Below are 27,494 nucleotides of genomic sequence, written 5' to 3' on the forward strand. Positions count from 1 at the left end.
TTCTCCTACACTGGAATCTCTCTGAAAGAACTCTAGAACATTCCTGGCCAGGGGTTTTGTAACTTCCCTTTGGTCAGGTGGTGGCTGCTCCTCCAATCACATCTCAGCTTACAAAGGACAGGATGTAACACAGATCATTGGATGACAGAATCTTACATCATACAAAATACTTAACTTCTGCCTTGCCAGGCAGGATTCACCACTGCAATACCCCTATGTCCTATCAGGACCATGTAGTGTAATGTGATTACATGCAGTTGGGACGTATTCGCAAACCCTCCCTCGCCATTGCATCGGTGAGGGTGTTGCATACCCCGGGGGCAATTGAAAGAGCCGCCCTCGGCTCGACTACAGATGGTTTGGGGCACAGAGGGGGCTAAGGGCACTTCTAGGAAGTGCAGGCTATGTGAGGTGTAGGGACAAACCGCCCATGGTCCTGGAGACAGGCACCTGGGTTGGTGTCGGACTAAGACAAAACATGTAGCTGTATGACAGTTGGTCGCTGACGCCATTAAACCGAACTGTACAGTAGGAAAGGTGTGGTGTCATGTACTGTAATCCACTCCTTGCACCAATGCCTGTATATTTGTTATATCAACGCTTCTTCCCTGGCGGCAATTATATAGTGTGTATATCTGCATTGCGTTAGCATATGCGACACGAGTACCTCCTGACTGGCATCCTTACCCATGTATGAGTGGCATCCAGGTGCTAACTGTGTAACACCCCCGGTCCCCGTAGGACCCGCAGTTTACGGACTACCCCCATGTGCAAACCTCAGTTTGAGGGATCAGGTAGTGGTCAGTGTTTTACAAAAAGACGGTCCGACACAGCCACACTACAACCTGAAAAGCCTATGAAAGGGTTAGTGCAGACTACTGGCAGATATGACAGTGTGCAAACATTTGGTAAGTTCACATTGGCTTAGGAGCCCAATGGGTACACATCTTGAACGTTACAAACGTTACAGAGGTAGATAGGCTACTCAGGGTAGCAAGATAGTAAATGTCTCTTTTCCTGCAAAGGAAAAGGCATAAAAAAGTGCATGCAGAATGTCCATACCTAAAAGGAAGGCATTAAGTGCAAGACAATAGCAATGGCATAGCAACTTTTCCCTGGTATTGGCCAAAAGTCTCACAGAAGGTCTTTAATGACAAAGTCCATCTTCTGGGTACAGCCCTTGAGGTGGGAAAAAGTGCACTGAGAAGCAAAGGGTCTCCTCTATGTGTAGAGGGACAGAGTCCTTTGAAGAAATTCTCTGCTGTGGCAGAGGAAGGGGTGCTATCATAGCACAGGACAGTAGAAAATCTCTTGACTGAGATAAATAAGGGTAAGAGTCTCAGGACAGTTTCTGGCTCTTTGGGGATAGGCAGAAATATACAATATCTACAATGGACATAGTACCTGAAGTGGGCTACAGCCCTTCAGGGGTTACTCTGCATCTTCGCTGGGTTCAGCAGGGACAGGATCCGCACTCTGCAGGGAATCCTGTGCATCCTCAGCGGGAGTAGGTGCCGGCTGGGGACACCCGGTGGCAGTAGCGGGTACTGCAGGTGCAGCAACATCCTCCGGACCTTCAGGGGGAGGAGCGCTGTCGCCCGGGGTGTCGGCTGTTCCAGCCGGGGGCTCAACTGAGCCAGGGACCACGGAGGGGTCCAGAAGGAAATAAACAGGGACCTGCGGCAGCGCCGCAGCTCCTTCCAGCTCCGGTTCTTCTGGGGCCGGGTCATCACCCCATTGGCAACCGGCAAGCGGAGAAGTGGGCCTCGTTGGAACCTCCGGACAAGGTTCACTAGCCGGGATGTCATCTCCCACAGAAGAGCCGAGGGACCTGGCAATGCTCCCGGCAGGGGAGACGGTGGGGGTGGCGCCCTGAATCATGCCCGGCCCATGGATAGCAATGGGACCCGTACTCACGATTACCGTGGATGGGGCATTCACGTGGGTCACCGCCCGGGGACTCGCAGCCGAGGAAGAAGAAGTGTTCGGGGATTCCGGCCACTCGTCGTCCTCATACAGCTCGTCGTACGATGGCTAGCGGTCCTCATCGGAGTCCGGGATCCGGATCACACCAGCCGCCCATGGTCCTCGGGGCCCCTCCTGCAGGGAGAACTCGATGCACTCTCCTGGCTTCAGATTGTGCAGTCTCTCCGGCAAGTCAGGCCTCTTGACAGACCGGCGGGGAATAAATACCTCCCGTCCGGTGTAGTCCTGGGTGGCGAAGCCGTAGCCACGTTGCTTATCGAAGAACCGGACCATGCCGGTGGTGCGGTTCTTTTCCACCCAAGCTCCAGCTGTAGACTGGCCGGCCATATACCGTTGGGCCTCCTTCTCTCGGCGTCGCTGTTCCGAGACAGCGTCTCGGAGTCGCCGGCGGACGGCCTCACCTCGGCCTTGAGGCTGCGGAGGTGCCGGTGCTGGGGCTCGTGGCTCCGGTGCAGGCTCGGATCTCCTTGGGCGACAGGTAGGTGCCGGAGGATCAGGAACCGCCGGAGGATCAGGAACCATTACAGCGGGGCTGGCAGGCCGCCCAGCGGGAATGGTAGGCCTCGGGGCAGGTGGAGCGGCAGCAATAGGCCCAGACGTTGGCTCGACAGGAGTCGGGGCCTCCCCACGTGGCGCCTCCACGCGGGTCCGCGGTACCAGCATGGTAGCCGGGAGAGGCACGAGGAACCGCCCGGGTGGTACCTGGTGCTGCGTCACCGTTTGGAAACACGTCCTGGTGACGAAGGCCCGGGTCAGTCCTCGGTGCAGCCGATGTCCAGCGGAGGGTCTCCGGACCGGCTGGGCAGAGACCACGACCATAGTCTCCAGTATTTCGTAGAACTCCGGCTGCTCCACAGGGGGGAATGGCGGAGGACCCCACATGGTGCTGACCTCGCTCTCCAAGATCAGCACGAGATGTGGCGTTTCTCTGAGGCGGGGCAGGAAGTCCGCTTCGAGCCAGTGGGAGGAGTCCAAATCCTTCCCGCCAAGAGCTGTGGCGGGCTCTAATTTTTCCTGCGCCACAGGAGGCGGGGTTCGCGCCATTCGCGCGTGGGCGGAGTTTGGTGAGTCATCTGGGTTTCCCGCCAGTGAAGGCTTTGGCGGGCTTGAATTATTTGCTGCGCCACAGTTTCTGAGTTAAAATCTTCAGGCGCGGCAGCGCCGGATGTAGCAGAGCTGGTACAGTTCTTGCAGGGATTAACCTCTTGAGTGCTGGAGCGGTGCTCGACAGCACGTGGCAGCATTAACACAGTTCAATCCAGAAACACACAATCACTTGAGCCTAAACCCGAATGGCAGCAGGGTTAGGCAGCACAGTCTTTTTAATAAAGGAAAGTCTTTAATGCCGGAATAAGGCACAGAAGTATCAATCCTGTTCGTGACGCCACTTGCAACATCCCCCACCGGGGCCTAGCCTTTTCTCGGGGCCTGGAGTCAGCCAGGGCCCGCAGTACCTGAGTGGCTGGCGGTTGCGGCCTAGGCACGCTATTGTCACGGTGCTTGGTATGGGGAACCGGAGGGCTGTCCTACAGCCTGGCAGGTCTCCAGCAGGGTGGTGTTGGCAAGAAATGATGAGGGAGAGGCTGCTATAGCGGATCTCCCTGGGGCAACCCCTTAATGTCCCGAGTGTGAGTCTCTGGGTGATGGACAGGGTGCCGGTGATGAAGGCAGCCGTATTAGCAGGGACCAGACGGAGACAGAAGTTGAAGAAAACAACTTACAGTTCTTTATTTGAACCGGCAGGAACTGCAGCAACGTGCCTTTAACAGGTAGATGGAGCGCTGAGATGTAAGTTGGAGGGAGCCTCAGGAGATGGTTCACCAGCCTGGATGTAGAGGGCAGGCTGGGAAGGCAGCTGTGTCCTGGTAGGAAGCTTCAGCTTGTCCTGTAGGGCTTCAGGTATCACCTTTAAAGGTAAGATGATACCCCTTTTCCTCACTATACTAACTCTAGTCTTAGACTCCACTCTTCAGAGGCAGGGGCTAGGCTCTTCCTGCTCTGGTATGGGCGAGACAGAGATTTCTCACTCACTCACTGATCTCTAGGATTCTCCTACACTGGAATCTCTCTGAAAGAGCTCTAGAACATTCCTGGCCAGGGGTTTTGTAACTTCCCTTTGGTCAGGTGGTGGCTGCTCCTCCAATCACATCTCAGCTTACAAAGGACAGGATGTAACACAGATCATTGGATGACAGAATCTTACATCATACAAAATACTTAACTTCTGCCTTGCCAGGCAGGATTCACCACTGCAATACCCCTATGTCCTATCAGGACCATGTAGTGTAATGTGATTACATGCAGTTGGGACGTATTCGCAAACCCTCCCTCGCCATTGCATCGGCGAGGGTGTTGCACATGGTTTACAGCAGCTTCACTAATGATTTATAAATTCTTCTCCTCTTACTCCATGCGTGAAGTTGTTTCTGAAAATCCCCCACCCTCCCCTTGTGCCAGTGTTTACCTTCTTAGCGGCCATTATGATGTCATTGTGTGGCTTTGCTCCCACATTCATTGGTGAACAATGGAGGAACAGGTTTGTGTGCTCTCTGCAAGGAGCAGGATGAAAGAAGCCAAGTGGTGTCCTGACAATACAGCCGCCGTATCACGTAACTATGTGTACAGGAAAACAACGCTCCCCGTGGCACATTCATAGCTGTCACTGTTACCCAGGGCTTGCTATTCTCCTTTCATGCCCTGCGACAATAAATCACTCCATGATTGACGCCCCATGTGTAATGGCCTCCTCCTGCATACCGGCTGGGGCAGGTCACTTACAAACATTTCATCATGGGGTTTTACCATAATACAGCGACCGTCCTAACCCTATACATTTCTGCTATGCATCAAGGTCTATAAGTATTGCTAAGTCCCAATGGATACTGATCAGTTGGGGTTGGACTCCCGTTCCCTGCCCTAGCCACTCATTTTTGGCTCCCCCCACCACCAGAATTAATATTGAGGATAAAGCAGGGAGAAGACCTGGTTCCACAAAAACCGGCAGAGCCAAACTACACAATTTATTAATTAAATGGGTTGCATAAAATTAGAAAAAAAAATATCCCTATCTTATGCATAAGGCTTTGGGCTACGATCATTTAAGGTGCAGTTTGCTGGGCAAGACTTAGCTTAGGCTGTCTTAAAGGGGTTTTCCATTCTATCATTTATACCCTATCCCTAGATTCAGGGTCGGCTGGGAGGCAGAGCCTCAATGGGCCCGTTTGTAGTAAACTCACGTGGTGGCATTAACAATTCAGAAACTAAAACAGTCTCCCGTTTCCTAAAATATTCCCATTTTCATTGTTTTTTTTTTTTACATTTTTTTTTTACTATTTTTAGACCCCCAAGAGTACTTTAAACCTCAGAAGTCTGATCCCTTCTACCAGTACATGGCATGGCTAGTGATCTGTAAGCATCTGACTCTGGCAACTGATCAACGCCCTCAATGACCTTGTGGTGAGTGATGATGGAATCCAAGATGGCGGTGCACTTTGCCACTTAAAGGCATTCAAATGGTTAAGACACGTGATTGGTACCAAATTGTTGCAATATACATACACTGTATGGAGGGGGCCGGCCCGTGAGCCCTCTCCATAAACGCTTCCCAACACTGTGCCAAAAGGGGTTGATATCTAATAAGTTGGGGTCTGACAGCCAACACTGCAGCTAACTGTTGGGTGGGAGAGTTAAGTAGGTGGATTTTTCCACTGTGAAGTGCCCGATTTGAGGAATTGCAGGTTAGATCCCCTTCACACCACTAGGTTGGATAACCCCTTTGAAGCGTAACTGTAAAGTTACTGACAAAAAATAGTTTTAGCACAGCTAGAGAGACTCTTTGACAACAATTCCAACGATACCTACATCATGCACCTGGCTTCTGCCTATCCTGAGATATAGGGCTAAAAGGTATATGAGGCCATCTGTAAAATCCTCTAAGATTTTCCTTAAGTGGGCGGGACTTCCTGGTTCTGATATCGGCTAAGGGCAGTGAGGCCAGAGTACAGAAGGCATTCACATGAACCAGCACAATTGGGCCAGCCAATCAGGTCACAGAAATGATCATACAGTAATCTACTACACCACTAAGGAAAAGAAATATTAAACCATGTCCAACTATAGTATAAAACAGTGATTTTCAACCTTTTTTGAGCCGCGGCACACTTTTTATACTTAGAAAATCCTGGGGCACACCACCAACCAAAATAGCACAAAATGACACTAAAACAGTCATAAAAGGCCTCCCTTTACTAATAAAAAACCCCTAGCGCCCTCCCTTTACTAATAAAAACCTCTAGCGGCCCCCCTTTACTAATTAAGAGCCCCTAGCGGCCTCCCTTTACTAATTAAAAGGCCCTAGAGGCCTCTCTTTACTAATTAAAAGGCCCTAGAGGCCCCCCTTTACTAATTAAAAGGCCCTAGAGGCCCCCCTTTACTAATTAAAAGGCCCTAGAGACCCCCCCCTTTACTAATTAAAAGGCCCTAGAAGCCCCCCGTTACTAATTAAAAGGCCCTAGAGGCCCCCCCTTTACTAGTTAAAAGGCCCTAGAGGCCCCCCCTTTACTAGTTAAAAGGCCCTAGAGGCCCCCCTTTACTAATTAAAAGGCCATAGAGGCCCCCCTTTACTAATTAAAAGGCCATAGAGGCCCCCCTTTACTAATTAAAAGGCCCTAGAGGCCCCCCTTTACTAATTAAAAGGCCCTAGAGGCCCCCCTTTACTAATAAAAAGCCCCAGCCTCCCTTTACTAATAAAAAAAGACCCTAGCTGCCTTCCCTATACAACTAGTAACCTTATATACTTACCCTTGATGTCTTCTTCCGCGTACCTTCACTCCTAATGGCGATCCGCCCACCTTCTGTAGCTCCTGCACCGCGCGCCTCTGGTCACGTGACTTGGGCTGCGCGGTGCAGGAGCTACACAAGATGGGCGGATCACCGACGCGGGGCTTGTAGGTAAGTATGGGGGCCGAAAAACGGGGGCGCTACACAGGGGCACCATAGTTCGGGGAACTTTTCCCGCGGCACACTCAACCATGTGTCGCGGCACACTAGTGTGCCCTGGCACACAGGTTGAAAATCACTGGTATAAAACACCTACATAGGAATAAAAAGATGAACACATGGCAATTTATATACACAGTTAAACCATTCCAGAAGACCACCTCTCTAAGAGGACCCCCTCCCTAAAAGAATTTTTCAATTACAGATTTATCTTTTTTTTAATCAGGCCAGCCAATCAGGTCAAAGAATCAGTTACTGCTTGTATACAGAGATCTACAGATTTTTTTTCATTATATTATCCATGATAGCTGCCCCCTATGTGTAGATCAACCCTTTCTTGTGCAGAGGTCTTCTCTAAGAGGCTGTGTAATATATATCTATATATTTATTTTAATAACACTTTTTCCAATTATGTCTCTTTAATTAGTGCATGCCGTGGATTGCAATACTCACCCCTTACTAAGATCCCTTAGCCTGTGCCACATGTTGCAAGCCACGGATTCCCAATGACAAAGAGCGGACAAAGACAGAGGCTGGCGGGTGGGGTGAGTGAGTAAAGGCCCAAACGATGACAAATAGAAAATCAAAACCAATTAGAAAAGCCGCCTGTGTAGTGTGCAAGGGGTGCCAAATTCAGGTATTGTGATGCCCTTTATTCATGAATCTGGCGCCCCCAGCACTGCCCTGACTTTTTTTTGCACTTTTAACATTGGCCATGATCAGGGGCGTAACTACAGGGGTAGCAGCCATAGCAGCTGCTATGGGGCCTACAGTGTCAGGGGGCCCCGACATCTGGGGTATTTGGTGTGAATATGCTATATGTATGTATGTGTATATGCTGTATGTCTATGTATATGATGCATGGGTATGTATGTGTGTATATACTGTATGTATATTTTTTAAGGGGTGAGCGGGGCCCCATTCGGAAATCCTCTATGAGGCCCTACCTTTGATAGTTACACCACTGGCCAAACACGGAGAGCACTCTTTGCAGATGTTGACCCTGGGACTTGAACACAGGTCCCCAGCGCTGCAAGGCTGTAAAGACTGAGCCACCATATTGCCCAATGCTTCCATTAAAACCTGATGGACTAATTCTCTGCCAGGCTTCTTTAACCTTGATGACGTTTTACAAGCAATACGTAATAATTTGTAGGTGTGTATCTCTTTAAACACGAGTTCTTACTATGGGTAAGGAAACGTTTGCCTGAATAGTGGACTCCTACTATGCCACAGTATCATCTAGTGCAGGGGTAGGGAACCTATGGCTCGGGAGCCAGATATGGCTCTTTTGTTGGCTGCACCTGGCTCTCAATAAATAAATGAATTTATCTTTAATCAATAGTGATGGCTGCTGTGTGTCTTAGACTGATCACTGGACACATCCAGCGATGTTACCGCTGCCTACGTCCTTTGTACGACTCAGAAGCCATTGCTGCCAACGTCTAACCCTGGGTCACAGAGAAGAGCATGGGAGCGATGAGGAGCTGGCTGCATGGAACCCTGGTAACTGAATATTCTTTTATTTTTTTGCTGTAACTACCTATCTACTGGGAGGCACGTGCTGTGTCTAGCTATCTACTGGGGGGCATGTGCTGTGGCTACCTATCTACTGGGGGTATGTGCTGTGGCTACCTATCTACTGGGGGGCATGTGCTGTGGCTACCTATCTACTGGGAGTATGTGCTGTGGCTACCTATCTACTGGGAGGCATGTGCTGTAGCTACCTATCTACTGAGGGACATGTGCTGTGGCTACCTATATACTGGGAGTATGTGCTGTGGCTACCTATCTACTGGGGGGCATGTGCTGTGGCTACCTATATACTGGGAGTATGTGCTGTAGCTACCTATCTACTGGGGGGCATGTGCTGTAGCTACCTATCTACTGGGAGGAATGTGCTGTGGCTACCTATCTACTGGGGGGCATGTGCTGTAGCTACCTATTTACTGGGAGGAATGTGCTGTGGCTACCTATCTACTGGGAGTATGTGCTGTGGCTACCTATCTACTGGGAGGCATGTGCTGTAGCTACCTATCTACTGGGGTGCATGTGCTGTAGCTACCTATATACTGGGAGTATGTGCTGTAGCTACCTATCTACTGGGGTGCATGTGCTGTAGCTACCTATATACTGGGAGTATGTGCTGTAGCTACCTATCTACTGGGAGGCATGTGCTGTGGCTACCTATCTACTGGGAGTATGTGCTGTGGCTACCTATCTACTGGGAGGCATGTGCTGTAGCTACCTATCTACTGGGAGGCACGTGCTGTGTCTAGCTATCTACTGGGGGGCATGTGCTGTGGCTACCTATCTACTGGGGGTATGTGCTGTGGCTACCTATCTACTGGGGGGCATGTGCTGTGGCTACCTATCTACTGGGAGTATGTGCTGTGGCTACCTATCTACTGGGAGGCATGTGCTGTAGCTACCTATCTACTGGGGGACATGTGCTGTGGCTACCTATATACTGGGAGTATGTGCTGTGGCTACCTATCTACTGGGGGGCATGTGCTGTGGCTACCTATATACTGGGAGTATGTGCTGTAGCTACCTATCTACTGGGGGGCATGTGCTGTAGCTACCTATCTACTGGGAGGAATGTGCTGTGGCTACCTATCTACTGGGGGGCATGTGCTGTAGCTACCTATTTACTGGGAGGAATGTGCTGTAGCTACCTATCTACTGGGGGGCATGTGCTGTGGCTACCTATCTACTGGGAGTATGTGCTGTGGCTACCTATCTACTGGGAGGCATGTGCTGTAGCTACCTATCTACTGGGGTGCATGTGCTGTAGCTACCTATATACTGGGAGTATGTGCTGTAGCTACCTATCTACTGGGGTGCATGTGCTGTAGCTACCTATATACTGGGAGTATGTGCTGTAGCTACCTATCTACTGGGGGGCATGTGCTGTGGCTACCTATTTACTGGGAGTATGTGCTGTAGCTACCTATCTACTGGGGGGCATGTGCTGTGGCTACCTATCTACTGGGGGGCATGTGCTGTGGCTACCTATCTACTGGGGGGCATGTGCTGTGGCTACCTATCTACTGGGGGCATGTGCTGTGGCTACCTATCTACTTGGAGTCATGTGCTGGCACTACCTCTACTGGGAGGAATGTGGTGGATGTCAGGATTTGGAGTAGTGAATCCCCTGGACCACCGTGGATGATGATGTAAGCAGACACCTGAGACAGGAATTTAAGTGGCCCCCGGTCTTCACCAGAGCCCGCCGCAAAGCATGATGGTCTTGTCCACGTTGGCAGCCAAAGTCAAGGTACAGTTTCACTAGGCAATCTCGTGGTCAGGAACAGGCAGACGGTCAAGGCAGGCAGCAATGATGCGAGGTCGGGGACGTAGCAAGAGGTCAGGGCTGGCAGTGAAGGAGCAGAATCAGGAACAGGACCGGGGTCACAATGGGAGGTCAACACTTGGGAAGGAAACACTGTGGAAAGTTTCCTCATAGGCATGAAGCACTATGACCTGATGGGGAATGCTGGGAGCCGCCGGTCTTTATAGGAACCCGGGAAGTGGGTAGCACCAATGGCACCAGCAGCGCCCTGGCCCTTAAAATCTGTGAGTGCCAAACACACGCGCTGGCCAGTGCGGACGGGAGCAGTAACGTGGAGAGGTGAGTGAGCTCAGAAAGGGGCAACACCAAGGATAGGAGCACATAGATCGCAGGAGCACCCGTGACACTGGACTACCTATCTACTTGGGGGCATGTGCATATTGTACGGCTCTTACAGAATAACATTTTAAAATATGTGGCGTTCATGGCTCTCTCAGCCAAAAAGGTTCCTGACCCCTGATCTAGTGCCTCCCTATGAACTAACTGTATAAAAGAGGGGTGGCCGCACCCAATACTAAAAGGTTATCAGACATTACAGGAACAAAAGCCGCGTTATCAGCAGCGCTCCCAGCAATCATCCCGGATAAATACTTGTGCTCTCAATGTTTGGGTTGTGCCGTTTCCATCAAGTCTGGCTTCTAGTCTTATCCGTATCTGCAGCGTTATTTGGAAAAAGCTAACGCAGAAGCCACTTCGTAAAAGCAAATATACTTTGAGGAGCCATAAAAGGAATCCATCAGGGTGATGTGGGACACTAAACCACCCACAGATCTTTGTACTTGCCTATAGAGGAGTTAAAAGCCGTCTTGACATTGCTTTAATGAAGCCGGTATTACCCAACCCGGTTTATTGCGCATGCGCTGGACCTAACAGGGACACTTACTCATAGATCCAGGCACCACGACTGTGGTAATCTTATATTTGGGAGATGTGGGTGGTGTAGTTTCCCAAACCGCCCTGACATTCTAGTAAGACCACTGGGCTGGTATAGTTATTTTTTTGAAAACGCATGCGTTTTTGACAGTTTTTTCCAATTATCTTAATGAGGATAATCATAAAACGGACTAAAACGGTCACAAAACAAATGCGTTTTCAAAAAACGGACTGCTTAAAAACTGCCCCAAAATGGGTTCCAAACGCCACGTGTGCTGCCGCCTAAGACTGAGAACAAAAACTCCAAATGTGAAAGAGCCCTTATGCTGTGGTCCATTGACATTATAGCTACCACCATTATTGAGCCAAAGGAAACCCGCCATTCAAATGAACCCATCCGAAATAAATACTTCATAAAAAAGTAAATTTAAAAGCAATGGACTTCTCCTTTCCATGGCTGCAATGTTACAAAAAAATCAGTTTGTAAACTAATGCAACTCACCTGATGAGAGTTCAATGATTTTAATGGAGTCCTGCATACGCAGTGTTCCCTGCACCGCCCTGCCTTGTTCCTTGTTGACAGACCTCACTGCTACACACATGCTGCCATGTGGAACTAGTACTTAGGGGCCATCTGCATATATTCAACTACAGACATACAGTATACAGCTCTGTTTAGGAAATTCTGTGTCAAGTGTTTTACATAATGCCTTGCTGGAATATTGAGAGCAATCTCGGTTACATCATTCTGTACTTAATGTCATATGGCTAGCGTGATGTCATCTAAGGTCCTTTAATCAGTAACATTTGCCAAATCTACCCCATGTATGTATCTGATCGCATGAAATTGTGTAACATGAATTTTGATTTGATTTCATGTGATCAGATAAATACATGGGGTAGATTTTGCAAAAGTTAGGGGCTAAAGGACCTTAGAAGGCATCACCATCTTCACATGACATGAAGTGCTGAACAGTGACATGGGGAGAAGTTGCTGGACTCAGCCGAGCAGGACACTCCCCCTCCAACTCATTGCTGATGCCAGGTAAGATAACAAAGTAGATTTTTTGGTGATGTGAGGGAAACAAACAACCTTTAGCTAAAAGAAGGCTGTCATTTAGTTAATAGGGCTCTATGGGAAACTGTCACTGGCTGTATTTGTGAAAAATGTGGTGACAAAGTCCCTTTAACAATTGTGGTGGCTCTTAGGTGTTCTGGGTGGTGAAACTAAACAAGAAAGGATGCACCAGTCCTTGGGTGCCCCAATCTGCTGATTTTGTAGTCTTTCAACCCCCCCCCCCTCCAACTCAATTGATGCCATTGTTAGGGATGAAGAACAGGTGAGTTGTGATCTGACAGCCCAATCTATTTCTTCTCAGGAAATGTCAAGTCTGTCCGCAGCTCTCCCCATGTACTACAAATGTGGTTTCCACCAAGTTGATGGTGCATGGGGTTCAGGAGATATCTCTCATGTGGGAGCCAACATACGATGACCAACCACTGGCCGCACATTCCATACCCATTTAAAAAAGATAACGTATATAAAAATTTAAGAAAATTAGCCATTTATTTTTCTGTTCTTAAATAATTTCCAGTGTAAAACTTACCAAAATGACCAGTAGGATGCAACAAAACCAGTAGACAGTGGCAGGAAGCCTGGGTCCAGTAATGATCATGATCAGTGTTGTGACTAATACAGAAGCATCTCCGAGCTAACCAGCAACCTACCTACAGTATATACACTTTATTGCCCTGTATAATGAGTTAGCCGAATTTGATATTTGTCAGATGTATATTGGAATCTATATATACACAAATATATTCAAAAGTGTAACAGAATACAAAAAACGACAAGGCGCGATCATCTTGTAGGACAAATCGGCAGTCACCTGTGTCATGGCTGCGTTCCTTTACAGCCGGTGTTTACATTGGCGTTCTCCCTTGTTACGAGACGTCCCGTATACATTAAATGCTTTACAATGTATAATAAGTGCAAAAATTATCTTCATGAAATGTCTCCGTTGAGCGTCCATTCAACATTTCATACAACCCGACCATAGTCCATTTAAGTCAGATTTCTCATGCCGTCTCTGTGCTGTTCCCAAATTCTTTGTGGGTCGCTAAGGCTGCGGGTACACTGGTTGGACTTGAGGCAGAAGGCGGAGGTCCACCGTCTGGATACAGAGCCGGGTCACTCAAGTGGTTTTCAATAAGCAAACTAGGAGGAAAGACATAGTAAAGATATTAATTGTTGCCAATCTACGTCTTTAACTAAGGGCTCATTCACACTGCCGTCTGTGGGGCCCTACATGCGACCGTCCCCATAGACGGCAATAGCGGCATGCCGGGGATACATGTGTGGCACCGATCCGGGCCGCACACCGCAAAAAGACAGAGCATGCTCTATCTTTCGGCGAGTGTGCGGCCGTGTGCCGGTGTTTTCTATGGAGGGAGGAGGGGCCACCCCTAACTGCATCTCCGATTCCGTAGCTCCGAGATTCAGAGGCCTGATGCAGTTTGAATAATGAAATTCTCTTCTTTATGATGACACTGGAATGATGGGACTAAAGTACCCAAGATAGGAGGCATCCGAAGTCACACTCCACCTCCAGCCTCTACATCGTAACCACGATACCAGTCAGTACACAAGACGTGTTACATTTCTTACCTGCCCTCAATCTTTTTTGGCATGTTCCCCGCTGTGCCGTTTCCCTTGCCTATGCTGGGGTAATTATTCTGCTCCACCGGTGGGGTGGTAACCTCCGAATTATCTAGAAGCGTCTGCATAGTAACTTCTCCCGGAACGTCTGTTCTGGCTTTTGAGATGCGACTTCCTGACTCTTGGTCTCCATTCGGGGACTGTCCCCTTGTACTCTGAAGGTCCACTGGCGTCTCTTTGTCCAGGAAATCATGGCTGGTGATGGCGGACGTCCCATGGTTTGCCTTAGCTGTGGTACTTGTACCCATAGACTTGGATAAAACCTTCAGTTTGTGAGAACTTGATCTATGATGTTTCTTTTGCTTTGGTTGAGAGTTGTGTTTGATGAAGTATTCACAGGACTCCTGCAGGACTCTTCTGCTCTCAGCCACCGGGCTAAAACAGAGAAAAAGTCACATTACAACTTGCTTAAAAGGGTTAACCACTCTTTCACATACATTGCCCATGTGCCTTAATAATAATCCCTGAATGTTCATCAATTCATTCATCATCCCTGATGCTTCCTTTAGTGCTGTCTGTAAGCTCTCTGTGGATCTTTGTTACATGTGAACTGATAAATAGTAGGGACTGCAGCAGGTGATTATGACTTATCCTGCTCCCCCCTCTCCCTGTGTCTGTCAGTGAGATGGACTGTGAGAGAGAGAGAGACACAGTGGGTGACGCCATTAGGACAGACTGGAGCAGTGAGAAACAGGAAGTTGTGTATATGCAGAGGGCAGCATGGGGAGATCAGGGAATCGCTGAAGCTCTTAAAGGAGGCAAAGACACAGGTAAAAATATTAAATATTAAAATATTTAGGACAAAAGAAATTGCTCAGACGTGAGATTGTACCAATTGAAAAAAAAAAAAAATTCTAAGACATTGTGGTTTTAAATTTAAAAAAGGGAACCCCCTGTGGCTTGGGGACAAAGGGTTCATTTACCACGTGGAAATTATTACTTCAAAGATGTTACATTGTTAAAAGAGATTGTCCCAAGCATTTAGGTTATCACCTACAGGATAGCTAGCTGATCACTGAGGGTCCAACTGTTGGGACCCCCACCGGTCACAAAAACACGGGGGTCAAATTCTCACTGTAGGGTGAAGCGGCAGGACGAGCATGCCTACTACTGCTCCATTCACTGTCTATGAGAGCAGATGGAGATACATGACCAGAAATGGAACCAGCTAGATTAAATACTGATCCCGGATATCCTGTGGGCACAAGTAGATTTGGTAATAAAGTTGTAAGTCATGGGGGTTTAAGTTTCAGGACTTTAAAGAGTTTAACCGGGATGGGAAATATTTCACTAGTGGCCCCAGGTGGCCTAAATATAATTATATTTGCCTCAGTCCTTACCTCCAGTGACAGGCGCCCCTCCGGTCATGGACTGCCTCGGTTAGTAAAAACAGGATCGGTAGTGACGCCAGGCCGACAGTCTGTTCCTGCTACAACCTAATACAGGCCGCAGCCATGGGCTGTAGTGGAAGTTCACAGTTAACATGGCGTCACCACTGAGCCTCTGTTAACAAACAGAGGACAGCAGCGATGGAAGGCACTAAGGTGGACTGGAAGCAAGGACTCAAACCAAAAAAATGTATTAACCCAAACCATCCCTTTAAATTAGGAAAAGTCAGTGCCTTAGTTAAGGGGCCCCATGGATATTTGATCTAAGGACATCTCCCACCAGGATGAAGGATTGCAAACCAGAAACACTGACATACTGGCGTGTGCCCCCTCTGCCAGGACCCGCTCTTACTTTCCTTCTTATGCCCTTGTTTTTACAGAAAAAGATTTTAAAAATCATGAAAATGACCCGGAGCCCCTCAAGCTTATTTGCAAAAATTTTAAAGCCTCTTTTTTTGTAAAAACAAGGGCATAATAAGCTAAAAGAAAAGTGGACCCTACCAGTATGTCAGTGTGCTTGGTTTACAATCCTTCATCTTGGTGGGAGATGTCCATTAAAGTCAGCCAGACCAAGATCAGGCAAGTTTTATTACAACATGCCCAATCCTTTGTTCCCTTTAACCTCCTGCTTAAGATTTTATATTGACTATAAAAATACAAATTTAGAAAATATTTGCCAAAATTTTAGGACTATATAAAAAAAACCCTGACGAAAGTCCCGTCATAATAAACCTTGAAGTTTCTCTGACTATTATGCGAGCTTTAGTATCTACGAGACTTAAAAACTTCTCAGGACTTTATAAACATAAGAGTCTGAAAACAAAAAGCGAGGACATGTCATGTAAGAATCCTACCACAACCTCCAGGTAAACGGATTAAGTTTCAGCCGAACATGGAGAAATGTCAGAGAAAAGCCAAATATGTGCTGATTAGACAGAGCGGGTGCACATTACTACATGAGGTTGGTAATTCCTGCTCTAGGCGGACATGTCCCCTGCTGACATTCACTGGAATATACATACCACAGAGGAAAGGAAACACTAGCTGTCCTTTATAGTAAACCTCATTCAAGACTGACAGACAGGGATTAACCACAGAGGTACAAGTCTGCAGAGCAATCCTGGAGGTCCAGGAGATGACCAGCCAAGAAGGTTCTGAAGAACAAGGTGGCCTTGTGTCGTGTAGACCACAACATCAGGAATTAGGTCATTTCCTGAGCCGTGGTCAAATATCAGGAAATAGAAGTCACAAGGATTCAAGACGGGTACTTTATATGCCTCCATGTAAAGAAGGGATCCTCTAATGTGTCCATACATATAGGATAAATGATGGTCATCCTTAGGATTTGGGCAAGATGGGAGACTCCTATCGAGAATTACTAGAGATGAGCGAGTATACTCGTCTGAGCTTGATGCTCGTTCGCGTATTAAGAGTACTTGAAACGGCTCGTTGCTCGGACCTGCTCGAGCATTTACTTAAGAAAACACAGTGAAGAACAGTGAAGAATACAATGAAAACAGTGAACACAGGATCATTTAAAGGGTTTATCCGGGTTTAAATTTTTTTTTATGGCCGGGCTGGGGAGGGATAGTTAAACATAGACTTACCTCCTCCGGCGCTGCCGATGTCCCGCGCCGCGGTCACTTCGATCCGTGCCCCTGTAAACAAACAGGGGCACGGAAGCCGCGCACAGGGAGCTTCCGGTCCGCGTTGTGGACGGCTCCTCCCATCCGTCCCTATCTCTCAGCATTGTAAGCGCTGGGAGATGGTGCGCATGGGAGCATCCGGCTGGCCGGAAGCTCCCTGTGCGCCGGTGTAATGAAACCGGCGCACGGAGAAGACGGGCCGCGGCGTGGGAAATCGGCAGCACCGGAGGAGGTAAGTACATGTTTATTATGTTTAAATAGCCCTCCCCAGCCCGGCCATAAAAAAAAGAATTAAACCCGGATAACCCCTTTAAGTGAAGAACACAGTGAACAACAGAACTGTTCCGTACATCTGCTAACTTATCGGAAGACACGTGTGCAGAATGGTGTTCTTCACAATAGTATGTGAAGAACAATATGTGTGAAGAACACAATGCAGATGTATGGAAACATCTGCAATGTGTTCTTTACACATATTGTTCGTATAAAAAGGGGGCACTGTATATGGGGACACTATGGAAGGGGCATAAGTAGAGGTGGCACTATATACTGGGGCATAATGGGAGGGGCATAAGGAGAGGGTACATTATAAAAGGGGGCACTATAAAAAAGGGCTATAATGGAGGTGGAATTAGGTATTGAGTATAACTCAGTATATTAGTCTGGCCCTCTAAAAACCAACCCACTTTCTCATGTGGTCCCATGGAAAACGTATTTGCCCCGCCCCCTACTATAGTGATTGGGTCTTGGAGAGGCGAACAGACCTTTGATATACCAATCACAAGTCTATTTGGAATTGTGCCTAATAGTACAACCAAAAGAGGTGAGCAGTTTTTCTTACTACCTATCTGGACTTGGATAAAAAAAAAAAACGCACATAGAAATTTCTCATTTCCTCTTAAAGCCAGAAATACAGGCTGTTAAAGACAAAGTTGGGAATCCAATTCCTGACTAAGTATTTAATTGTTTGTACCTCTGGTTTCATAGCCCAAAAGAACCAACATCTTCAGCTAAGATTCTCCTCTTTAAAATGACCCCAGAAGTGCTGTTCCTGGTGCTATAGAGCCCAATGGAGGAGTGTCTGAAGTGATGCTAAACCTCCAAACTCTCAGTCCGACTCATTTGAGACAGAAAACAATCATCTGACTTTTGAGGAGATTTCTTATGTAGATAAATGGGCAAACAGACTAGTGACAATCATGGCTGACCACGATGGCAGCTGCATTTAGTTTTATGGGACAACGCCCTTCAGGCGGCGACACTAACGACCATTATATTCGGATCACCATGTCCTTATCTTGATTTGAAATTCTACTTAAGACTTTTATCAACAAGAATGTTCTCGGCAGACGCCTAAATAATATTTGTCTTATCTGCCTGTAAATACGTCTCCAGCTTTGATGTGGCCGAGATGAAACCGACCAACATCCACTATAAAAAAGTGTTAACAAAATAGCAGCGGCTTAATATTATTCAACCCACTCAGTCCTTCCAAAAAAAAGACAGTGTAGCCCGATTGTGGTGTATTCACATTTCGGGGGGTTATGCCAAAATTTTTACAGCAGTTTTGGATTTCTCAATTTTTCAAAAATTCAGGCAAAAAACAAGATTTGTTGGTGGCAGATCAATCAACAAAACTAAATTTCCAAAAAAGTTAAAGGGTTGAACCCTTGTCCTTATCGACACCCCTTCTTTGTAAATCAATTGTTAGGGTAAAATTTTGGTAAAATGCAACAAACAATCCATTGGCTGCATTAGAAGCGGCCAGGAATAGGGTGACTATATGAGATTGAGTACAGGCGGTTCCCTGCTTAAGAAGACCCGACTTAGAGACGACCCCTAGTTACAAACGGCTCTCTGGATGTTGGTAAGTTACTGTACTTTAGCCCTAGACTATAATAATCAGCTGTAACAGTTATCACAGGTGTCTGTAATGAAACTTTATTGTTAATCCTGGTTCTTATGACAACCCAACATTTTTAAAATCCAATTGTCACAGAGACCAAAAAAAATTTGGCTGGATTTACAATTATAAAATATATAGTTCCGACTTACATACAAATTCAACTTAAGAACAAACCTATCTTGTACGTAACCCAGGGACTGCCTGTATTGTATCAGTACATGAAGCTAATATCCTGATATGTCTGGTGTCTTTATTCCATATATTTCTGCTATTAAGTGAAAATAAAACGTAATAATAATAATAATAATAATAATAATAATAATAATAATTTACAACAAATTAGAAAATCAGATCTTACTCCTGTTTTTTGTTCCGGTGAAAAAAGTTGGCCCACTCCGAGCAGGTTTTCTTGCTTCCGACCCAGAAAATAGCCGAGATCCCCACAATAAGAGTCATGACGTATTTGGTTAGAAATAAGCCCAGGTCTGGTCTGGACAAATTCTTTGGCTACAGGAAGAAGAGACAAATAGTTACACATGGATAACAAATCATAGTCTTAATCTAGGTCTTGAACGTCTTATCGATATCTTATTAATTTTTTTTCGAAAGAGGGTTTAGTTATCTCTCACAGGCATAGTTGTAAGTTAACAAGTGGGCGTTAACAGTTGTGGGTGTGTCCCTTTACACAGCAGCAGAACCGATTGGTCACACTATGCAAGGGCCCGCCTCCGAATAGTAACACACAGTTGTCAGTATGCTTCAATTTACCTACTAGAAGGACACAGCCATGTTTTTCCTGTTCTGGACAACCCCTTTAAGTTTCACACTATGGCTAACCAGATGTTGTAGGCAAGTGCTCCATATCATGAAAGGATATGCTATAACTTTAGATTGGTGGTGGTGGGTCGGATATTGGGAAATAAAAGCTCTGCAGTTGATGGTCATCAATGTTGTTTTGAAGCGAGATCTTTGAAGAGGGCACATTGTAAAATCATTGCTGAGGTCTCTTCATTTTCAGGACTGGTGAAGATCTCAATGGTCAGACCAGCACTGATCTTCTAGAGGACCTTTCACCACCTCCACTAACCCCCACATCTTTATATTCTCATGCAGTTGCAAGTTTCTTTCTGGCTCCCACCATTCCCGAATTATCAGTGTCATTAATGTGAGCTCTCTACTGTCAGATGGGTGGATCCTTCTGCGGTGCTGGACCAACCATTTGACAATGAAGAGCATAATTTGTATATTGGGTACGGAGACTATTCTGAAATTATACTTATTGGGTATCTACTGCCAGATTAGTTGATCCAGAAGGTCTTCTCCAAGTCGGGAACACCAATCAAAGACAAAAGAGAGACAAAACTAATGACATTTATAACCCTGGAATGCTGGAGAGAATATTCCGAAATTACCAGAATCAATGGAATGACGGAGGTAAAGAGTTGGGGTTGGTAAAGGCGACGAGAGAGTCTACATCGTTGGAGAACCTGGCCCAAGGCAGAACATTGACAAGATGAGCTATGGTCAATCAGGAAGGCTCCAACCAAAGTTAAACCTTACCAGACCTCTAGTGATGCCACCACTTTAATGCCATCTAAAATATTTCACTGTTGGGGAAAAAATAAAAATCTCAAAAAGATTCAGGATAAAAAAAACAAAAAAAACCTACCTGGTACGGGCAAGGAATATGATATTCCTGGCAATGATCGGCTACCCAAGTCATTTCCCAAGAAGATCTCGATAAGAGTTCATAGACATAACAGCACAGTAATATTCCCAGGGGAACGAGGTAGGTGCCACTGAAGACGCCAATACGGATCATAAACTTTTTCAGCTTCTCCTGGTTCCTCTCGTCGTGTTGAATCACTTGCCGTACATTGTTTAAAGATATAATTCCAGCGAGAAGTAGAGAAAGTCCAATGAAGACGCTAAAACAGAGAGGTAAGAGCACAAAGTACGTGGACACGTTTTGGTCGTAGAGTCCCACAAAACAGACGCCACTTATATTGTCTCCTTCCACCTTGTTCAAGGCCAGAAGTACAACCGTGAGGATCCCAGGAATACCCCAAGCCACTGTGTGAAACCACATGGACTTCTGCTCGATGGCTTCACAGCTCCATTTCTGTCCTGCTGCCAAATACCACGTTATGGTGAGCATGACCCACCATATGGTGCCGGCCATAGTGCAGAAATACAGGAGCATGAAGATCACTGTGCAGGCTTTATTCTGGGACCCAAGGACGACGGTGTCTTCGTCTGCATAGTCTTTGTGTGCTTCATTGCATGCAACAGAGTTTCCTATAGCAAACCCTATGAAGTATATGACCGATACAATGCTGTAACAGACGGAGTAGAAGATGATCGGCCTCTCGGGGTACCGGAACCTCTTCACATCGATCAGAAACGTAAGGAACGTGAAGAGCGTGGCACAAAGACATATGATGGATATAATGCCAATGAAGTTTTTGGCAAAGTCCAAGTCTTCTTTTTTAAAGTACATGTTAGGGCAAGGCGGTGCACAGTGGTTGACACCCAGAAACTTGTAGCCCGTTACTTGGAAGGTTTTTAGGTGTCGCGGGCACCAGAAGCCATAGTCTTTTTGGATTTTGTCTGATGGCATATTTGTGCTCTGTTCCTTCTCTGGCGTCTTTGGTGCACTACAGTCTTCCAGCCTGAGGAAGAGAGAAGATGCAAGTAATAAGTAGTAAAATTGAAGAAACCTTTACCAAAATATGTTAAAAATATGTACAGCATCTGTCATCCTTTCCCAAGCTCAGCTACAGATGCTGAGGGTGCATGTATTTTTGCAAACTGTCAGCTACATTCTGTCTTCACCCGACAGTGAAGGGTGGGGGGCCAAACTTTAAATGCCGAACCGTGACACCAAGACATTTAAAAGATACTATGACACCAGAACTGCGTTTCTAGGTGCCACCGTTCAGAACATATAAACTTTTGAAGTGTGTCACTTTCATGAAGTCTATACATACGCTATCTACAGGGGGTATGTGCAACTAGGACATATATAGCCGAACTAGCTATAGCTTTGTGCTCTATGTTGTTAAGGGGTCGAACAGCTGATCGAGGTAGGGGTCAGGTGTAGGCACACAACTGATCTGACTTTGATGGCCTATTCTGAGGAGGACAACCTCGAACATGCTGCGGCTGACATGAAGAATAGTCCCCATTCATGTGCCTATAGCTTCTAAATGGTCCCATTTACTGAAATACCAGCCGCAGCCCATGGATAGGTACAGTTTCAAGAAGAAAACAAAATATCTTCTTAGTTCTATACAATCCCCTATGAAAACCCATCTCATTTTTGTAGACCACCACTCACCTGTCACATTCGAGCTCCGGAGGCCAAGCAATGTCAAACGTTTCGATTAGATTCTTACAGTCGGAGTATACAGTCTCACACATCTCTCTGCAGGGCAGGAAAATGTGTTTGGGCTCGGAGCATTCTGGAACGAATGCCATGCACAAAAACTTGCTTACTTCCGGAGAACACTGGAGATTCATGAGCGGGAAAAAGGGCTGTAGAGATAGAAGAGTAGAGGTGTTATTAGAGAAGGTCTACAGGTCATTTCTGTAATTACATAGTGTGGGATGGGGTTAACTGTTTAGTGCACCAGGGGCGTAACCATAGAGGTAGCAGTCATAGCAGCTGCTTTGAGGCCCGCAGTGTCAAGGGGGCCCGGCCACCCAAAATGAATGGAGGATATTATAATATTATTCTTTTCAATGTGCTGCATAATAAATATATGTATATAACACTGCACATCATGGACAGTACACAAGTCATCTGGCAGCTCAGATAAGAAATGGCAGTGGATGGGACAGCAGGATGGAAGGAATAAGAATCTCTCATCTCTACTTCCTGCATGTGGTCAGCAGCTACAGGGCCCCGTGGTAAGAAGACCACCTGACACCGAGTATATACATATGGGTGTATGAGTGTATAAATGTATGTATGTGTAAAATGTGATATGTATATGTTGTATGTGTGATGTGATGTCTGAATGCTGTATATGTATGTATGTATGTATGTATGTATGTATGTATGTATGTATGTGTGGGTGTATGTGATTCTGCTGTTTGTAAATGCTATATGTGTGATGTCTATATGCTATACGTGTGTGCATATATGGTGCATGTCTGTATATGGTACTGTTTGTACGGGTGTATATGTGTATTTGCTGTATGTGTGTATATGGTATGTATGTGTATATGCTGTAAATATGTATATAGATTTTTTTAAGGGGATCCTATGCAGAAGTCTGCTATGGGGCCCAGCCTCCCCTACTTACACCCCTGAAGTGCACTGAAACGTTTAAAAAGCAAAAAAAACGTTGATGAGAGCAATATTCCACTGTGTATATTAAGAGGAACACTGCAATTTTTATTTTGTGGCAGTTTTTTTTCTTTTCAGCCTGTATCTGTACCTTCCATTCCTCGCCATGCTTTTGGATGGAGACCTAACTGCTGTAAATCACTCCAGCCCCCTCCCTTCTCAATAGACTTCTATGTGACCCTACACCTCAGTAAGCTACTGCTAGCAAAACGGAATTTAGCAGCATTCTAAGGCTAGACTCACATCACGTAAGGATACATCGGAAGGATTCCCAACATGTACTGAGTGTTCGGATGTATCCCGCTTTATGCTCTTACAGTAAGGATATCTAGTTGCATCTTTCTATGTTGCATTGTTCACAGTATACTATACTATAATGGTCAGACAGACTTTCGCATGTCTGTGTCTGCCAGTATTTGTCTATGGATTAAACGTATAAATCAGGAGCATTCCAGGCCTCTAGACTGAGTATATAAAAAAATTAGATGTGAATTGTAACCCAAAGTTTACAATTCAATGTAAACATATTCAAAAGGAAGCAAGGGAATATAATAGTTATCATGTTAAAGGACATCTACCACCAGGATGAAGGATTGTAAACCAAGCACACTGACATACTGATGTGGCAGTCCTCTGGCAGGATCCACTCTACTTTTAGCTCCTTATGTCCTTGTTTTAACAAAAAATTTTGCAAATGAGTCTGGTTCAATTAACAGCTATGAAGCCTGGAGCCCCTCAAGCTCATTTTTTGCAAAAACCAGGGCATTAGAAGCTGAAAGAAGAGGAGATCCTGCCAGAGGGGTCACACACACCAGTATGTCAGTGTGCTTGGTTTACTATCCTTCATCCTGGAGGTAAATTTCCTTTACAGCATAACTGTTCAGTAACTTTAGCACAGCTGGAGAGTGAGTGACAACAATTCCAACGATAGCCATTTCATGCTTCTGGCTTCTTCCTATTTTTAGATATATGAGGCTCTCTGTAAAATCCTCTCAGCTTTTCCTAAAGAGGGCGGGACTTCCTGGTTGTGAAATCAGCTAAAGGCAGTGAGGCCAGAGCAGTGAGGGCATTCACGTGAACATGCACATGTTGCTCATCCAATCAGGACACAGAATCAGTGTTACTGTTTGTACAGAGATCTAGTGCAGAGCGAGGCAGGAAAGACACAGAACTGACAGCATAGAGCACTGGAGCTCTGCTTCATACAGTAATCTACTACACCACAAAGAAAAAAGATATATTAAAACATGGCCACCTACTCCATAAAACCCAAACAAGAATAAAAAGATGAACATGTGGTTTTGTGGCGTAGAAGCAGTGAAAGAATCGCAAATTCTTACAGCATCTACTCCACCTCAACGACATGTGGGAGTTGATGGGTGTGGCCGGCAGAGTGGGTGGGCATGGGGCGTTCACACCCGTGCCTGTGTAATTTCAAAAAACCTGTTTTTACGCAAAACTACACTAGGAGTATGATAAATCTACACCATATATAGTGAAACCTCTCCTCTCTGAGAGGAACCTTTCCTAAAAGACGGTTTTATATTCAATCACTTTCAATTTTTTTACCTTTACACTCTATGGAAGGTGCCCCCCATATGCTGACCCCCCCTTTCCTCTGCAAAGAGGTTTCACTGTATATATACACTGTGCTGTGTGTGCAGAATCTGACACCTCTCTGGCTGTATTTGTGCATTCAAACTTTTATGCATACACATTTCTAAAACATTCAAACTTTCAAACACAAGCAGCTCTGCTACATACTATTCATAGAGAAACGTACATAGACTTCCTCCTTGTAATTGGATGACCTGAAGCATGTGATCAGTCACATGCTTGTGACATCACTTAAGGTCCAGGAGTTTTTTTTTTTTTTACATGTCGCCAGCAATTACCAGGACTGATATTCTCCAGCCTCCTCTTTTCTCCTGCATCTAGTTACGGATTCCCATGGCAACAAAACAAAGGTAGGCAGAGGGACTAGGTAAAACCCCTGCTAGCAGACAGACTGGCAGGTAGCTAATGGGTGTAAATTGCTTATTTTATCTTAGTGCAGAGGTAGGTAAAAATTCTTATACTTTACAGTTGTTCTTTAATGCTTTATTCAATAACAATTTTGAATCCTTTTTTTCTTAGGACTCTATGGGGGGTGGGGGATTTATCATACTCATACAAGCTATAATTTTGTCACAATTTCAGGCACAGAGATGGGAATTGCACTTACCTTATATACTCGAGTATAAGCCTAGTTTTTCAGCACAAAATTTGTGCTCAAAAACCCTAACTCGGCTTATACTCGAGTCAACTAAAAGCAAAGACAAAACTCACCTTTCTGACATCACCCATAGGTCCTCTTCTGTCTGAGACAGAAGAGGACCTATGGGGGACGTCGGAAAGATGAGTACAGTGTTATTTTTTTTCCTACTACAGGGGCTGGGCAGGCTGCATGCTACAGGGGTTGGGCAGGCTGTATGCTACAGGGGCTGGCAGACTATATACTGGGAGGCTGTAACCAATGCATTTCCCACCCTCGGCTTATACTCGAGTCAATAGGTTTTCCCAGTTTTTTGTGTTGAAATTAGGGGTCTCGGCTTATACTCGGGTCGGCTTATACTAGAGTATATGCGGTACTTCGCCCTCTTCACCCTTTGGGCGGGAAGGGGCAGCGCAGGCCATGCAGTGGCTGAAGCCTGCACCAGGTAAAGGCACAGGCTGTACTGCAGTTCTGTGCCAGGTTGAAGCTGGTGTAGAACTGAGCCAGGTGCATCCTCCGCATTGATCCAGTGGGTGCTGGTGGGGCGGGTTGTGGGTCATACGCATGATGTGCCAGTGTATGATACATTCTGCTCATTCTTTTTGGGAATGCACAAATAAATTGACAAAAGGGCGTTACCAATGTGTCCTCTTTGTTCTCAGGGAAGTCGCCAATTTTTGTAAATTTTTGCAAGAGAACAAATAGAAACAAATAGATGAAAAACACTGATAATTAAAAATCCTACTACTAGATGTAGTAGCGAACTACGTGATATTTCTATTTCATCACAGACTCCTATGACAAGTTTCAAACTCGTGAGCCGTCACTGCAACAGGTTAGCACACGTCTAATGGAGAGACCGTGGATGGAGAGCTACAGTAATTGCCATGGAAGTCATAACACAGTCAAGATAACAGGAACTATATAGAAGAAAAGTGAGCGGACAAAAAAAAAAAAAAAAAAAAAAAAATTACTACCGACGTAAATCTACTGGGTAAATGAGTCGTAATAAAAAGGCGCCTGGAGATGTACATTAATATGTATTATCATAAAGGCAGTAGGTGGGTGTTCCCGAATTTTTTCCTCCTATAGAAGAGGATGACATCTGCTGCACACCTGGCGCCAAACGTGTTCCCGGGGCATATCACCATTTTATTTTTTCCTGTGTTCTCAGAGAAGTAAACGGAGACATGACAGGAAATATAATTTATTAGTTTCCACTCAGTATGAATAATGATTACCAGGTCACATCAGCATCAGAACTCGTGTGTGTAAAGAACAGCGCAGGAGGAAGCCAAAATATTAAAAATAAAAACGCAAAAACACCCCCCAGACATAGAAAAACCATAAAAAAAAAAAAGAAAACTGATGTCGGATATGGTCTGTAAATCCTTCAAATATTACGATACAGGTAAAGCAGATTATGTTCATGCTCATCTTAGGTATATGGAGGTAACTCAAGATGTATCTATGCCCCCCCCCCCCAAAAAAAATATTTATGTAAAAAAAACGGGATAAAGTAGATCCCTTCCTTGCGACCCCCCCCTTGTTCATGGTCTACTTCCAGGTCCCTTCTAAAACTTCCAGGAAATACCATATATACTCGAGTATAAGCCGACCCAAGTATAATCCGAGACCCCTAATTTTACTACAAAAACCCAGTAAAACCTAATTTTTTTTACTCGAGTATAAGCCGAGCTTGGGTTAACAGCAAACACTTTTTGTGCTGAAAAACTAGGCTTATACTCAAGTATATATGGTAACTACTAAGAACATGGCGGCTGAGCATGCGTAAGAAGACTCTTCCAGAAACCTGAGTCTACAACGGATTCCAGCCAAAAACAACTAGATTGGGTAGTTGGGGGTAGTTCAACATGCCCAATATTTTGTTTCTGCAAGATCTGTCATGTGGGACAACACTATATACCAAATACATGCAGTCCCAGGGTTACATACAAGATAGGGCCCGGAGGTTTGTTCTTAAGTTGAATTTGTATGTAAGTCGAAACTGTATA

The 27,494-nt window shown here is 45.8% G+C and overlaps 1 protein-coding gene and 1 long non-coding RNA gene across 3 annotated transcripts in view; one reads left to right on the top strand and one right to left on the bottom strand.

The window, feature by feature from the left end:
• Nucleotides 1-4,508: 4,508 nt before the first annotated feature.
• Nucleotides 4,509-26,414, top strand: LOC140132513 (uncharacterized). The gene is made up of 4 exons (XR_011855667.1): nucleotides 4,509-4,595; nucleotides 5,326-5,442; nucleotides 7,412-7,529; nucleotides 26,271-26,414. It is a non-coding gene; the product is annotated as an uncharacterized lncRNA (long non-coding RNA).
• The window catches only part of FZD6 (frizzled class receptor 6), a 32,842-nt gene continuing 18,108 nt past the window's right edge, over nucleotides 12,761-27,494 (bottom strand). For both annotated transcript variants that reach the window (XM_072151402.1, XM_072151403.1), the window contains exons 3-7: nucleotides 22,212-22,408; nucleotides 20,541-21,543; nucleotides 19,230-19,378; nucleotides 13,881-14,306; nucleotides 12,761-13,430 (exon numbers count right to left, since the gene is read on the bottom strand). In XM_072151402.1, coding sequence (XP_072007503.1) covers nucleotides 13,292-13,430; nucleotides 13,881-14,306; nucleotides 19,230-19,378; nucleotides 20,541-21,543; nucleotides 22,212-22,408 — 1,914 coding nt within the window. In that variant the 3' untranslated portion in view covers nucleotides 12,761-13,291. The remainder of the gene's footprint in view (nucleotides 13,431-13,880; nucleotides 14,307-19,229; nucleotides 19,379-20,540; nucleotides 21,544-22,211; nucleotides 22,409-27,494) is intronic.

Source organism: Engystomops pustulosus, chromosome 5, assembly GCF_040894005.1.
Source record: "Engystomops pustulosus chromosome 5, aEngPut4.maternal, whole genome shotgun sequence".
In the NCBI taxonomy this organism is placed as follows: Eukaryota; Metazoa; Chordata; class Amphibia; order Anura; family Leptodactylidae; genus Engystomops; species Engystomops pustulosus.